The sequence below is a fragment of the Aethalodelphis obliquidens genome, unplaced genomic scaffold, assembly GCF_003676395.1.
Source record: "Aethalodelphis obliquidens isolate GAN/ISIS:26980383/991018 unplaced genomic scaffold, ASM367639v1 scaffold25, whole genome shotgun sequence".
In the NCBI taxonomy this organism is placed as follows: Eukaryota; Metazoa; Chordata; class Mammalia; order Artiodactyla; family Delphinidae; genus Aethalodelphis; species Aethalodelphis obliquidens.
In genome coordinates, this window is record NW_020837969.1 from 29,159,422 (window position 1) to 29,174,430 (window position 15,009).

The window sequence follows — 15,009 nt, forward strand, 5'->3', positions numbered from 1 at the left end:
TGTGTGTGTGTGTGTGTGTGTGTGTGTGTGTGTGTGTGTGTGTGTGTTTCATCTACCCCATTAGCGGCCCCGTAACTGCCAGCTTCCTACCTGCCCCAAACACTCTCCCAAATCCCTGCCTTCACCTCCAGAGGACTGAACCTACCAGCATAATTGAGGCCATTCTCCCCCTAATCTAGGTCTGAAGTAAAATTCCCTCAGCCCGATCTAGATTGTTAAGACCAAAAGATCCATTTCTGGGTATCTGGGGACTAAACCATACCGATACCTGCTGAAGTCTGTCCAGGAACTGGAGACGTGGCAAGAAGGGGCCCATTGGAGGAGAAGGAAGCAGCACTGTTTGCCTGGTGCCCCCGCTTTAGTGAGTGGCTTAGAGGGTGGGCGATCAGGAATGTGTTCTCGCAGTGAGAAAAAAATCTCATTTCAAGACTCTCCAGGATGGAGTTTACACTGGGCTGGCCAAGCCTGCAGCATGGGCAGCAGCTGACCCCAGCGTCACCCTGCTGTACCCTCTCCTCCCCAGCCCAACAGAGGCTGCCTCAGAGAAGGCGGGCCTTGGGGTGCCAGCCAGGAGATGAGCTGCTCTGGATCAGAGGCTTGTCCTCACCTGCCTTGGGGGCTGGTCCCCATCCTTTGCTCTGTTCCCAGGCCCCCCCCCACACACACACACCCCACCCCGGGCCACCTGAGTATCCCCCCAGCAGCCCAGACTTCTTCCTGGGAAGTTGCTGGCTACAAGGAGACTAAATCAGGGATAAGACTTAAAGCCACCAGCCCCATGTGGCCCTGAGTACTTGCGATGTGGCTGGTCTGAATTAAGTAAGTTGTGCTGGAAGAGGAGAATCCACACCAGATTCCGAGACTTAGTACCAAAAAAGGGAAAATATCTCATTACTAATTTTTGTTATTTATATAATTTATAATATATGTATATTTATAATATATAATAATATATTTATTATGTGTTGAAATGATAACATTTTGGGTGCATTGGGGTAAATAAAGTATATTATTAAGATTCATTTAATTTTTAACTTTTAAACAATGTGGCTGCTAGAACATTCTAAATTACGTATGCAGCTGGCATTGTACTTCTGTTGGCCAGTTCTGGGTTAAATTTGGGGTATGTGAAAGGTGTTCAAGGGTTAAAGGACAAAGAGTCTGGAGAACGTGGGGGTACCTATACCACCAACACTACCACCAAACTTGTCTGGATAGGGTTCTCCAATTAGGATCCCGGGTTTTAATATCGGGGATTTGGGAGTTGGAGAATTTGTTTAATTTTCTGTTTTCAATTCAATGATCTTTGAGCAAAACATTTTTTGCCCATAATTTTTTTTTTAATTTCTATTTATTTTATATATTTATTTTTGGCTGCGTTGGGTCTTCGTTGCTGCACACGGACTTTCTCTAGTTGTGGTGAACGGGAGCTACTCTTCGTTGCAGTGCATGGGCTTCTCATTGCAGTGGCTTCTCTTGTTGCAGAGCACGGGCTCTAGGCGCGCGGGCTTCAGTAGATGTGGCTCACGGGCTCAGTAGTTGTGGCTCGCGGGCTCTGGAATGCAGGCTCAGTAGTTGTGGCGCACGGGCTTAGTTGCTCCGCGGCATGTGGGATCTTCCCAGACCAGGGCTCAAACCCATGTCTCCTGTATTGGCAGGCGGATTCTTAAGCACTGCGCCACCAGGGAAGCCCCTTTGCCTATAATTTTGAGATAATTTTTTACTAGAAGGTATTTTCATAGTGTAAGATTTTCAATTCTAAAGTCAGTGTTTCTCAAACTGGGATCCTCAGACATATTTGCAGGAAATAAGATACTTTTCCCCTCCCTTTAACAGGTCCATACTCCACTCAAGTTTGGGAATGTTCTCAGGCTTCCCCCTTCGTGCACGGGGCTGTGATAACCTGGCTCCCCCTGTTCCTCTAACCTTCCATACCCCCTACCTCTCCCCTGTGCCCCCCATCAGCGTCTCCATCCTTCCCCCTCCCCAAGATCCAGGGAGGGGCAGTCCCTGGGAGAGACCCTTGGGGTTTGGGGAGGCTAAAACAGATGCCCTTTCTCACCCCTCTTCCTGACGTTTCAGGACCCCTCCCGACATTACTAAGGATACTGAGGGGTCCTCTCGCCTTCTCCAACATTTAATGCAACCTCTGAACCTCAGGCTCTGAGGGTGTATGAGGGAATGAGCAACAGATGAGGTGGGATGGGCTTTGATTTAAAACTCACACCATCAAGAGCCTGTCCCCACCCAGGGGGCCGCCGCAGCCCCACCAGGGCCTGAATGAGACCATTCAACGCCCTAAGAGCTGACAAGATTATTTTAAATTGGCCACCACAGGTAACGTGAAATAAAACTATCCTAACCCGTAAAATGAGAATAAAGGGGTTTGAGAAAGTTCCAATTATTCATATGATGACTACTGTGATGTGCTTTTTGAAATATCAAGACAATGTGTGTGTGTGCGTGCGCTTGTGTGCACGTGTGTGTGCGTGTGTGTGTGTGTAGCACTTTGGAAACCCAGCACTCCCTTGAAACCCTCCACACAGTCACCCTTGAGACCTTGCTGGGAAATGTCACCATTGGAAGGATAGTGAGGGGGGGACCCGAAGGGGAGGAGGGGCCTCTCTGGAGAGGGGAGAAGGGAGGAAGGAGATGAGGTGTCCACGTCTTCCCATTGACCCACAAAGCCCCCTTCCACCCTTGCCTCCGCCCCGGCCATGGTCTGTTTTCCATGTGCCCTTGAACGTGGTGTAGCATGGACGTCTGGGGTCCTCTCACTGCCAGTCTGGCTTGTGCACCCACCCACTGCCATTAAGCTTTGCGGCAGAGCTCTGACAGCCCCTCCCGGGCCCCGTCCCCGCCCCCCGCCCTCTCCCTTACTATCCAGCCCAGAGGCTGCTCACTGGAGGGGAGCACCTCTGGCCTTCCCAGGTCCGTTCTCCACCATTCAGAGCAAAGATGGGAAAACCTTTGCCTCAGCGCAGGGCAGGCGAGAGCTGGAGCTGAGAGGCTCATTAAAGCTTTTTAATAAGCAATTAACTCAAGGGATGAGCCCTCTGGCTGGCCTGGAACTCTCTCCTCCCAGCAGGGAGCCTGACAGAGAAAGGCTGAGTGGGTGGGCAGAGTGGGTTGGGTCAGGAGCTTGGGGCCCCTTTCTGCTTCCACAAATACAAACGAGTAAATAAACAAGACTCCGAGTGGGCAGAGGCAAAGGCTGAGGCCTGGGCTCCCCCGGGGCCGAGGAGTCCATCAGTTTCCGGTCAAGGCTATAGACAGGCTTGGGGACGCGTGGGCACTCTGTCCCTCTGAGCTGGGGGCCCTTGAGGGGAGGGAGGGCTCCCCTTCTGGTGGTCCTCAGCTCCCGGAGTGATGGAGACCCCGAGGAAGGGGTGGTCCTCGCACCTGCCTGACTTCCTCTTCTACCTGCCAGACCTTTCTCCCCAGCACTGTCCTCAGATAACTGGGCCAATGGCTTGAGCGAGACAGAGCTGTGGCGGGCAGAAAGGGGGTGCCGTGGGCTCGGCCCTGTGGTTCCAAGGTTAAAACGGGTCATCACAACTTCACACCTGCTCAGCTCACCTGCGTACAGAGCCTAAGTCAGATCCAGGCTGTGGGGAGACCCAGAGCAGGTGACACATCTGACCTGTCATTCAGTGGGCTGACCAGTCTGCCCGAACCACTCGCTGGCCCCTCCCCGTGGTTTCCCGGAGCCCAGGGTGGGGCTGCTCCTCGCCCAGCTTCAGGGGGCGCCGCTTACACAGAAGGCAACACTCTCCCCTCTGTGTTCTCCCCTGTCCTCCAGGCTCTTGAGTAACAACAAGATCACGGGGCTCCGGAACGGCTCCTTCCTGGGACTGCCGCTGCTGGAGAAACTGTAAGTGCTCGGGCAAGAGGTCGGGCCAGGGAGGGTGAGGAATCCCGGCTGCTGAGGGGCCCGGGACCTGCTGGCCCAGCAGGGCCCACGGTCGGACTCGACCACCAAGTGGAGGGCGGAGGGACTGGTCCGGGAGAGAGAGACCAGTTCCCTCACCAGCCACAGCACAGAGAAGTGGGGACACGGCGCTGGTCCAGGCAGGGATGGGGCTGTGGGAAGCTCATTAACACTCTTTAATGAGCAATTAGCTATGAGGGCTGAGCCCCTTAACTGTCCAGAAGCTGCCTCCCCGTCCCAGCTGGGGGCCCAGCATAAAGGGCCGAGGGAGCGTTTAGTGTGACTGAGGCCTCTTTCCTCCTTCCCTAAACACCGTCGACAAACAAAGCTCCAAGGGGCCAGAGCCCTGGGCTGAGAGTGGGGACAGTGGGTCACATCCACTTCTCCCCCTCCCTCCATCCCCACTGCCCTGGATGACAGCTGCATCAGCAACAGCACCCTCGGCTGCCCTGTGGACGGACGGCAAGGGCCCTGCTAGCCCGAGAGGAGCTCCTTCCCAGAATTGGGGACCTGCCTCGGTCACGGGCAAGTCCGTGCCAAAGGAGGGGGTTGAGTCAACCCCTCTCTCGATTCCCCGTTCAGTTGGCAACTCTCCATCTACAGCCTGTACAACAGCTTTGGGTCCTGTCTCCTCCACGGGACCCCTGGGCCTCCCGTCCCTCCTGGAGCCGGATCCTTGCCATCTCCCTCACGTCCAAGCCCCTGTCTCCTAGCTCTGCTCCCACCTGCTGGGCGTTCCCAAGGCCTCCAACAGCGTCCTGCCCCCTCTAGTATAGTTTTTTCCTGAAAGGCTTGGATCAGAGCGATGGGGGATACGAACGAATAAGGTAGACGCCTGCTCTCAAACAGCCAAAGGGATCACCGTCTAGTGAGACCAGAGACCTTGCCATATATATAGGAATGAAGTAGGTCGGGGTTTCTGTAAAGGCCAAAGGAGGGATCAGCGAAGGCTAGAAAGTTCGAGGGTAATAGAGATGCAGTACCGACATGATGGAGTGTAGATCTTTAACCAGGACAACAACTTACGAGGTTGTCTCTATTACACCCACTTCACAAGGGAAGGGCAAGGCTCTCCCCCAAGCCGCCTGTGGGGAAAGCTTGGTGGCCTGGCTGGGTTGGGGGCGGGTGGAAAGGGACACAGCCACGTTTGGCGTGGAAAGGTGGAGCACGTTCTGTGGGATCAGGGCATGTTGGGGGTGGGAGGGCTCCCGGGATGCTAGCCACGGTGCGCACAGACAGCCGTGACCAGGTCCCGCTGACTCTGCTCCGAAAGGGAGGAAGGGCTGCCCCCGAGCTGCTGTTCAGAAGACTCATGAGGTACCAACATTCTCCTCCTCGAGCAGCTAAGCACTCAGGAGCTGTCTCAGCCCAGGCTTGGTCTTAGAGGGCTGCATTGCCAGAAAGCAGACGCTCCCTCCCGGGATCTTTTGGAGAAAAACTAACCGCAGCTGCCCGCAGTCCTTTGGCCCGGCCAAACCAGGGCCAGTCACCGCCCAGCGTCCGTCTCTGTTCTCCTTAGCACAAGCGAGAGCTGCCCAGAGCCTCCTGAGGCCTCTGGGACATCTTCCCATCTTTACCCTCTCGCCTCATCTGCCAAAAATCTGCTGGGTCTGCCCCCTCGCTGGGTCTGCTGGGTGGTCCTTCAATCTCATGAGGGTAGATTGTCTGGTGAAGATGAGACGATGGGCTTCTCCTTTCCCCCACGCAAGCCTACCCAACTGGACCCCTCCCCACGGCACCGGGAGCCAGATCAGCACCCTGCAGGTGCACTCAAACCACGGGAGGCAAGCAGAGCAAAGTGGGAGAGGAGACGGGAACAACGACCTATGCTGAGGGAGGAGAAAGGACACTGGAGTGAGAATTCTAGGTCCTGAGCTGGAGCCCCTGCCCCGTTAGGAATCCTCTAGTCGTTCACTCTCGAGATGTTTCTTGAGCCCCCTCCGTGTGCCAGGCTGCGTGCTGGGCATCCAGAGTGAACGCGGTAGGCCAGGTGCCCGCTCTGGGGAACTTACCTGCTGCTGATGGGACCCAGAACGTAGCAAAGAAACGTAGTAGGTCAGGAGCCCATAAACACTGCAGAGGAAAACAAAGCAGCAGGGGAAGGGGGGCAGAAAGCACTGGAATGGGGGCCGCTATTTTATGTAATGAGGTTAAGGCCTCGCTGGAGGTGATGGAGGGAGGGACCTGGCGGGCAGGTAGTTGTCTAGAGGCACAGGCAGTAGCAGCGGGGCAGGCCCTGGGGTCCAGCCTGTCTGGTGAGCTTGAGGTGCAGAAGAAGGGCAGCGTGACTGGGGAGTGGTGGGAGGTGGGGTCAGAGGGCTGCCTCACTTTGGGACCTCAGTTTCCTCATCTGTTAAAAGTGGGAGGGGCGAGTCCCTGGCGGTCCAATGGTTAGGACTCCACGCTTCCCTTGCAGGGGGCACGGGTTCGACCCCTGGCCGGGGAACTAAGACCAAAAAAAATGTGGGGGGGACAGGGCAGTTTGTAAAGTGCACTCTGGATTTAAAACTCTATGATCCTTGGGTGTGTGTAATACCCACAGAGCTGCAGGAGAAGGAAAAGATCAAAAAGCCCAGTGACACGGCCGCACTTTCAGAGGAGGGGAGGCTTCTGGGCAGAGGGGTGCTGGGTTCAGCATCCTGGCCTCGCTTCCCTGGGATGGAGAGGCAGTGCAGGGGCTGGAGGAGCCCAGGGTCTCCAGCCTGGCTGGTCACCAGTGTATCAGTCAAGCTTCTCCAAAGAGACAGAACCAATAGGAGATGTATGTGGCTGTGTCCTTATATAAATATACAAAGAAATTCTTTATTATTATTATTATTATTTTTCTTTTTTTTTTTTCTTTTTGGCCTCATCACACGGCTTGCGGGATCTTAGTTCCCCGACCAGGGATCAAACCCGAGCCATGGCAGTGAAAGTGCTGAATCCTAACCACTGGACCACCAGGGAGTTCCAAGAAATTATTTCTTTATAACGAAATTTATTTTAAGGAAATGGCTCATGTGATTGTGGGGACTGGCAAATCCAAAATCTGTAGGACCAGCCAGTAGGCTGGAGAGTCAGGCAGGAACTGATGCTGCAGTCTTAAGGCAGAACTTCTCTGGGAAACCTCGGGTTTTGCTCTCCGGGCCTTCAACTGATTGGGTGAGGCCCACCCATGTTAGCAGAGGTTGTCTCCTTTATTTAAAGTCAACTGACTGTAGACGGTAACCACATCTACAAGATACCTCCGCAGCAGCACCTAGATTAGTGATTGATTAAGTCACCGAGGGCTATACTCTGACACATAAAACTAATCATCACAGTCACTACCCACTACCCCAGAGGTAGGGAGAGGTCCTGGGCCCTGGTCCTGAAGATGCTAATTCATCAGGTCAGCAGGGGCCTGGGAATTGTTTACAAGGTATGCAGGCAATTCTCATGCTCATTGGGGTTGGGAACCAGTGGACCAGATGACCCCTGCACTGTGGGCCTATTCATTGCAAACGAGACGCCGTGGCTTGGCGTGCAGTTGGTGCCAGGAAACACTGATCTCTCTGTCCTCTTGGACTCAGCCGTCCAGGCTGGGGCGGCTGAGCCTGTGGCAGCTTCACATCCCACAGTCCATGCAGCAAGTCCCATGGGAGTTAGCGGCCTGTCTGATAACTGAGTAGATGTGGGCTGCTCCAGAAAGTGCCGGCATTGCCCGCCCTGCTGAGCGCCCCTCTGGCCTCTGCAAACAGGTGGGGTGTAAGTGGGGGGCTCCCCTGTTGTGCAGTGCAGGGCCCCGAGGCCAGGAAGGGGACACAGAGAGGGCCCTGAGAGGGAATGTGCCTGAGATGATCCCACGGGAGGACCCGCGCTCCAGAGAACTGGGGGGTGAGGTGGCATGGGGGAGACACACCTTTATCAGGCAGGCAGGCTGAACTGGGGAATCTCAAACAGTCCAGCAGAGTTCAAGGCCAGCCCAGGAGTGTGCAGAAGGGCCCAGAGGTGTGTGAGGCCCTGTCTCTGAGCCCTCCTTTGTGTCCCGCCTCCCTCAGCAGACTAGCCAGAGGAAAGGCTTTGGGAGAGAAGGGGCAGGCGATGAAAGGGCACAGGACTTCACCCTGGAGTGAAAAGAGACTGGGATTGAATTCCACCTCCATATGCCTTCTGGGTGCCTGTTCAGGCTCTCACCTGGACCAAGGGGCAAGGCACGGCTCCCTGACAGGTGGCCACGGAGGTAGATGAGTTCACCCAGGAAGAGAGCAGGGGACACCTCGGCCTCTCAGTAAATGGCCGTCCCCTTCTCCTCGGAAGAGTTGCAAGTGGCAAGATGTCACACAGGCCGCCCCAGACCGCTTAGAATCGTCCAGAGCCCCCAGCCCTAGGCAGGCGGTCGTGTAGATGAAGTCTACGGGCGGAAAGGACTCGCGGATGGATCATTCCTCGGGTCCCTTGCGTCTCTGCCCGGATCCTTCCCACGCATTCAGCAGAGGGCTGGCCACCTGAAGACGTTCCTGGACTCCAGGGTGACCCAGTCACAGTGAGAAGCCCCCAGACCGTGGATCGAGCCGGCCACAGGGCAGACAGCCCCCAGGAGGGGTCAAGGGAGCCCGGGACTGGGCGTGCAGGCCTGCGTGTGGATCTGTGTGGACACACGCCTCCAGAGGCCTGTGCACGCCTGGAGGAGAGGGCCCGGGGCGGGAGCCTGGGCAGCCCCAGGATGATTTGTCATTGCCTAATGAGATTAATGAGCCCCGGGGGCTGGTATGCCGCAGTGCTGCGGCACTCATTAGACGCAGATGCTCACGGGAACGATGCGGGGGCCTGGGGGCGGGGGCGGTGCGTGCGGCTCACCCGCCAGGTGGTTTTCATTAATCTGGGGGCGGGGCCGAGGGTAAGGCGGCCGGGTTCTGCCCCCCCTCCCCCGCCCCTAGGCGCTGGAGAGGAATGCCGCGCCGAGGCAGAGGGCGCGGGAAGGGAGGCCGGTGGGTCCGGGGACAGCCCTCCGGCTCGCTGTTGTCGGCCCAATGCCTGGCACCGGGTATGTGCTCCATAAATACCTCCTGGATGAGATCAGAGACAAGAGGGGCCCGGGGCGTGGCGCTGCGAGGGAGCCTAGGACCGCCTGGGGTTTCCTCCTGGTCGCCACAGTCTCTCCGTTTCCCTTCCCCCCAGGCAACCCCTGGACCTGCGGCGGGGGGTTCTGCCCACTCCTCAGCCAGCCCCCCCCACTTTCTAAGGAACCCTGAAAGTCCTAGAGGGCCCAGGGGAGCTGCTGTGCGGCCTCCAAACCTATAATTCGGTTTTCAAACCCACAAGCAGGGAGGTCTTTGGGGGCCAGAGGGAGCCAACTTCGTGCCGCCCCACCCTGTCCAAGCGTGGGTACACACACACACACACACACGCTCACATACACACACGCTGTCATACAAACACACACTCACTCTTAACAGCTTTAATGAGACATAATTTACATACCGTTAAGTTCACCCGTTTAAAACGTAGGATCCAATGGTTTTGAGTGTATTTACAGTTGTGCAATCGTCATCATCATCTAATTTTAGAACATTTTCATCATCCCCCGAAGAAATCTTGAATCGTTAGCAATCACTCCCCGTTCCTCCCCCCCCCCCCCCCCCCCCGGCCCATTTCCCAGCCCTAAGCCAACCACTCATCTACTTTCTGTCTCTATAGACTTGCCTATTCTGGACATTTCATATAAATAGGAAGCACACAGTATGTAATCTTTTGTAACTGGATTCTTTCAGCAAGCATAGTGTTTTCAGAGCTCACCCATATTAGAGCATGTATCGGCAAGTCATTCTTTTTTATGGCCAAATAATGTTCCATTGTATGAAGGTACCATATTTTGTTCACTCGTTCATTAGTTGATGGACATTTGGGGTGTTCCACTTTGGGGCTTATGAATAATGCTGCTATGAATATTCCTATATGTGTTCTTGTGTTCATGTATGTTCACTTCTCTTGGATTTGTACCAAGGAGTGGAATTGCTGGGTCATATGGTAACTTTAACTGCCAAGCTGTTTTCCAAAGTGGCTGCACTATTTTACACTCCCATCTATAATATATAAGGATTGCAATCTCTGTTTTTTAAATCATAGCCATCTTAGTGGACGTGAAGTGGTCTCTCACTGTGGGTTGATTTGCATTTCCCTAATGGTGTTGAGCACCTCTTCATGCATTAATTGGTCATTTGTATATCCTCTTTGAAGAAAACGTCTATTCAAATCCCTTGCCCATTTTTTTTTCAGCTGGGCTATTTGTCTTTTTATTATTGAGTTGTAAGAGTTCTTTACGTATTCTGGATAGAAGTCCCTTATCAGGTATATGATTTGCAAATATTTTCTCTCATCCCAGGGGTTGTCTTTCAACTTTCTTGGTGGCATCCTTTCAAGAGCAAAACTTTAACATTTTCAAGTGTAACGTATCAATCTGCTCTTTTTTTTTGGCTCCGTTGGGTCTTCGTTGTTGCACCCGGGCTTTTTCTAGTTGCGGCGAGTGGGGGCTACTCTTTGTTGCGGTGTGCAGGCTTCTCATTGCGGTGGCTTCTCCTGTTGCGGAGCACGGGCTCTAGGCACGCGGGCTTCAGTAGTTGCGGCATGCGGGCTCAGTAGTTGTGGTTTGTGGGCTTAGTTGCTCTGCAGCATGTGGGATCTTCCTGGACCAGGGATCGAACCCGCGTCCCCTGCATTGGCAGGCAGATTCTTAACCACTGCGCCGCCAGGGAAGTCTTCAATCTGTTCTTTTATTGCTTGTGCTTATACACTCAGTCTTACACATTCAGCTTCCTGAGCTGCTTTTTGCCCAAGAAGGACATAGGGCAAGATTTGCTCCCAGGTATCCCCCCCAACTTCTGCCATAGGGTGTCCTTCCCCTCCATGTGGACATAGGTACAGGGAGAGGGGTCTATCTTGATCCAGGAGCCTGGTCTGGATTAGGCAAGGGGGTGTAGGGAGGGAGGCTCCACCCATAAGCTGCATTCTCTCCAGGTTCCAAGACCAGAGGTCTGTGGAAGCAGACAGAGGGCAGGAGATGCCACATCATAGAAGCACCTGTGCGTCCTTGCGACCTCACCTAAGGAATGAAGGAATCCAATGAGCAAGTCCAGAGCAGGAGGTTGTAACCTAGGTTCCACGAGCCCCTGGAATCAGATGCACAATATTGGGGGTAGTGCATTCTTCTAGGGCAGGACTCCATAGCCCTCATCAGATATTCAAAAGGATGTGCTAAGCAAGAAATGTGCAGAACCACCAACCTATAGGGGCCTCGCGGGTCCACAAAAATATCCAAGTTCTACGGTAGCATTTCCTCCTACCACTAGGGAGGGTACAGCCCCAGAGCTGCGTCCCCCACCTTAGGGACCAGGAGGCCTCAGCTGCCCAGGGGCCAGCCCCCATCGGGCTAGCAGCTCAGCCAGGAGCCGCCCCTGGCCTGTGCCCCTCCGGAGAGGACCCAAGACTGGTTGGTTCCAGGCCAGCAGGCCATCTCTGAGGGCACTCCTTCTGAGGGCTGCCTTGGTCACCCCGGAAGCCTCTCTGCGGGCGTGAGACAAGAGGTCAGGACCGCCGACACTTGCTGGAAGCTCCCCTTTCAGAAGGCCCTGGCTGGCCCGGGCTGCAGGAAACCCAGGGCAGGAAGGGGCTGGGCCCGAGCGGGCTGCCGTGCTCCCATCTGTAGAGCATCAGTGGGGCAGCCGGGCGGGGGGTTCTCGAGGGGGGCCAGGGAGGAAATGAGAATAAACATAGTGAGCGGAGAGGGAAGGGGCGGGGGGCTGCAGCCTGGGCCCCTTGGCAGCCCATGAAGGGAAGTGACACAATGAGGAATGTGTTTCCCTCTGCTCGTCCCCCACACGGGTGGGAGGCGGAGCCCTGAGAATGGCCAGAACCCAAGAGGGGCCGGGGGCACGGGCTGCCGCAGCATCGGAGGACCGGGCTGTGGGGTGGGGGGGCAACCCTGGGCGGGCGGGCGCTCTCCCAGCCATCTCCAGCCTCCTCTCTGCAGGAGCCTTCTAGGGGCTGCCTTCTCGCACATTCCCTGCCTGCACGAAGCGGCCCTTCCGGGGGCTTCCTCTTCTTTCTCAGCGGGGCGCAGGGTTATGCAGCCCAAGTCCTTGGTATGAGAGGGTGCTGAGGTGTGAGGAGCCCCGGCCAGGGGCAGGGCTGGGCAGGGGATTTGTTGCATTTCTCTCTGTCTCTCTGTCTCTGTCTCTCTCTGGGTGTTTCTGTCCCCAGCGGGGACTGTCTGTGTGAAAACAGGCCCCCTGCTGGGACGGCACCTCCCCATCCTGGACACCCATTTCCTCTCCCCCCAGAAGGCAGCTGGCTCAGTTAACCCCCTGCTGCCCATAATCCGGAGCTGCCCCTGAGACTCTGGCCTGCAGAGCCAAGAAGGCGGGTCTGGCCCGGGGGGGGGGGGGGGGGGTGGTGGCAGGGCCTTGGAGAGCAGGCTGACCCCACAGGCCAACCTAAGTTGATTATTCCAGGAACCCCCCACCCTTGCCCTCTGCCTCATGATCTCCTGGGTGCTTGGGTGGGCCCGAGAGGATGTTGGAACGTAGGGATTTAGCCAGGAGGCTGCAGCCCTCCCCGCCCCCAGGTGGGCAGTGAGGCCTCCTGGTAAGGTCTCTGTGGGCCGCGAGCCTGTTCTGGTTTGGCTCGGGAAAGACCCAGGTAGGCCTTGGGTAGGTGGGCAAGTGTTGGGTCAGCCTGGCGCCTCTCCCCATGGCTGTGCCCGAGAGGACAGGGTGCTGGTGCAGGCCAGGGGGCCAGCCATCGCCTTGGGCCTCAGTGGTCCCAGAGGGTTGGCGGGTCTGGTGGGGGGCTGGGGCCATGTGGGCACCGGCCGATCCCCAGTGGGCCGGGACTGTCCCTTCGGCCCGCCCCTGCTGCCCCGGGAGGATGTGACAAAGTGGAGGGAGGGTGGCACTCTGACCGTGTGATGGAGTTTGAGCCACCAGAGCCTGGGACGGGAAGCTACTCTGAAAACTTGCCTGCAGTTCGTCCCTCCTGGTGGGTGACCCTTGGCCCTGTGGTGCCCGGGGGCCAACTGCCATCTTCTGTCCAGTCTGTGACCCGAGGTGGCCCTTCCCCTGCCACCCTCTCTCTGCACTAGGGGCTCGAGGAGGCCTGGGGGGAGGGCGGCAGGTGACCCCCTCGGCCTCAGCTTCCTCATGTGAGGGCTGAGGGGCGGGGCCAGGTGATGGACAACCCCCCGGGGCAGCATCCACAGGGTCACCAGCCAGCCCGGGACCTTTCCTCACCTGCCAGGTGGAGCATCCGCCCGATGGCTCTAAAGTACCTCCCCGCGGCCAGGCTCAAGCTGACCTTACCTTTGTGTAGCAGTTGACAAAGGGCCGCTACACCCATTTTCAAACGATTCTACAGCAGCCCTGAGAGACTGAGAAACTCAGGGCAGCTCGTGGGAACCGGGAACCGAGGCCTCCTGACTCCCGGTTCACGGCCAGCTCCTCTCCCGTTTCCGCCGCGCCGGCCTCCTCATCCGAGGCCCTTTCCCCGGATCTCTCGGTGTCTGCATCCTCCCTGACCCAGGGAGGCGGAGGGGGACCCGTCTGAGCGGCCAGGTCCTTCATCCGGCCTCCCAGCGCGCTGAGGCGAGCAGGGACTTAGAGGGAAACCGAGAGCCCGGCACTGGCGGCGGTGAGGCCGCCCGCCCCGGGCAGCCGCGTGGCCCCGGAGCGGGCGAGGTGTGAGGCCCCCGCTTGCTTCCCACAGGGACCTGAGGAACAACGTCATCAGCACAGTGCAGGCGGGCGCCTTTCTGGGTCTGGGGGAGCTGAAGCGCCTGTGAGTGGCCTGTCCTGACCCCACGCCCCAGCCCCCTCGTCCCTGGAGGCGGTCCCGTGGGTGCCGCCACCCTCCCACTCACCCTCCCTCACTGCCTCTCCTCCCCGCACGCAACAGGCTGGGGGGGGCAGACATTTCATGCCCCAGCACCGTGTCTTTCTCCGCTCCCGCCCACAAGCCCCGCCCACACGCGTGTGTCCCTCACAAGCGGATCCGTGCGCTACCACGTGGCCGACTTGCTGAGGTTGTGTGTGTCTCTCCAGAGATCTCTCCAACAACCGGATTGGCTGTCTCACCTCTGAGACCTTCCAAGGCCTCCCCAGGCTTCTCCGGCTGTGAGTGAGGGGCGGGGAGGGGGGCAGAGGGAAGGCTCCCCAAAGCCTCACGGGTCCCCGCATTCTCATCACTCACCACCCACCTCCTGTGGCCCAGGGGGAGCCTAAGATCCCCTCTCCCTGTTCCCTGCAGAAACATATCTGGCAACATCTTTTCCAGTCTGCCACCGGGGGTCTTTGATGAGCTGCCAGCCCTTAAGGTTGTGTGAGTATCCTTCCCCAGCCCCAGCAGTCAGGCCCTGCTTCCTTCCACTTCCCAGGAGGGAGACGCATAAGCACCGTGCCCACGTGGCCAGCCTTCTGAGGAGGTGGGGCAGACGATGGCTGAAGCTTCACCATACGCGCCTCCCCGTGCTTGCCGTGGCGGCCATGGTGGCAGCAGGGCGCACGTGCACAATTTTGCCCTCCCGGCCCTCTCCAGCCTCAGTCTCTCCCTGGGGCTCCATCCCCACCCCGGGGAGCCCACGCTCCCTCTGCTCTACCCTGTGGCCCCTCCACCCCCCTGCAGGGACTTGGGCACCGAGTTCCTGACGTGTGACTGCCGCCTGCGCTGGCTGCTGTCCTGGGCCCGGAATCGCTCCGTGCAGCTGTCGGAGCGCACGCTCTGTGCCTACCCCAGCGCCCTGCACGCCCAGACCCTGGGCGGCCTCCAGGAGGCCCAGCTGCGCTGCGGTGAGCAAACCCGCACCCTCAGGCTCCCTCCTGAGGGGCCCCTGCTGGCCCAAGGCTCCCTGTGCGCTGGGCTTGGCCTCCAGGGCGTCCTCTCCCTCAGATCCCACTGGGGGCTGGTCCTCCATCTGCTTTTGTAAACTTCCTTTGGGGCCGCTGCTTTGTTTATGTTTTCCGTCTGGTCCCACCTCTTGGGGTGACAAGTGTGCAATGGAAAGAAGCATCTTTATTTGTTCGAAACCTGCCTGCTCCTCTCCTGCGCTCTTATCTCCGGAGACTCTCCAG

The 15,009-nt window shown here is 57.3% G+C and overlaps 1 protein-coding gene across 1 annotated transcript in view; it reads left to right on the forward strand.

Moving 5' to 3' along the window:
• Positions 1–15,009, forward strand: part of ADGRA2 (adhesion G protein-coupled receptor A2) — a 34,353-nt gene that overhangs the window by 8,984 nt on the left and 10,360 nt on the right. Inside the window, 5 exon segments of the mRNA XM_027122825.1 lie at positions 3,803–3,874; positions 13,649–13,720; positions 13,984–14,055; positions 14,189–14,260; positions 14,564–14,727. Of these exon segments, the coding sequence (XP_026978626.1) occupies positions 3,803–3,874; positions 13,649–13,720; positions 13,984–14,055; positions 14,189–14,260; positions 14,564–14,727 (452 nt within the window).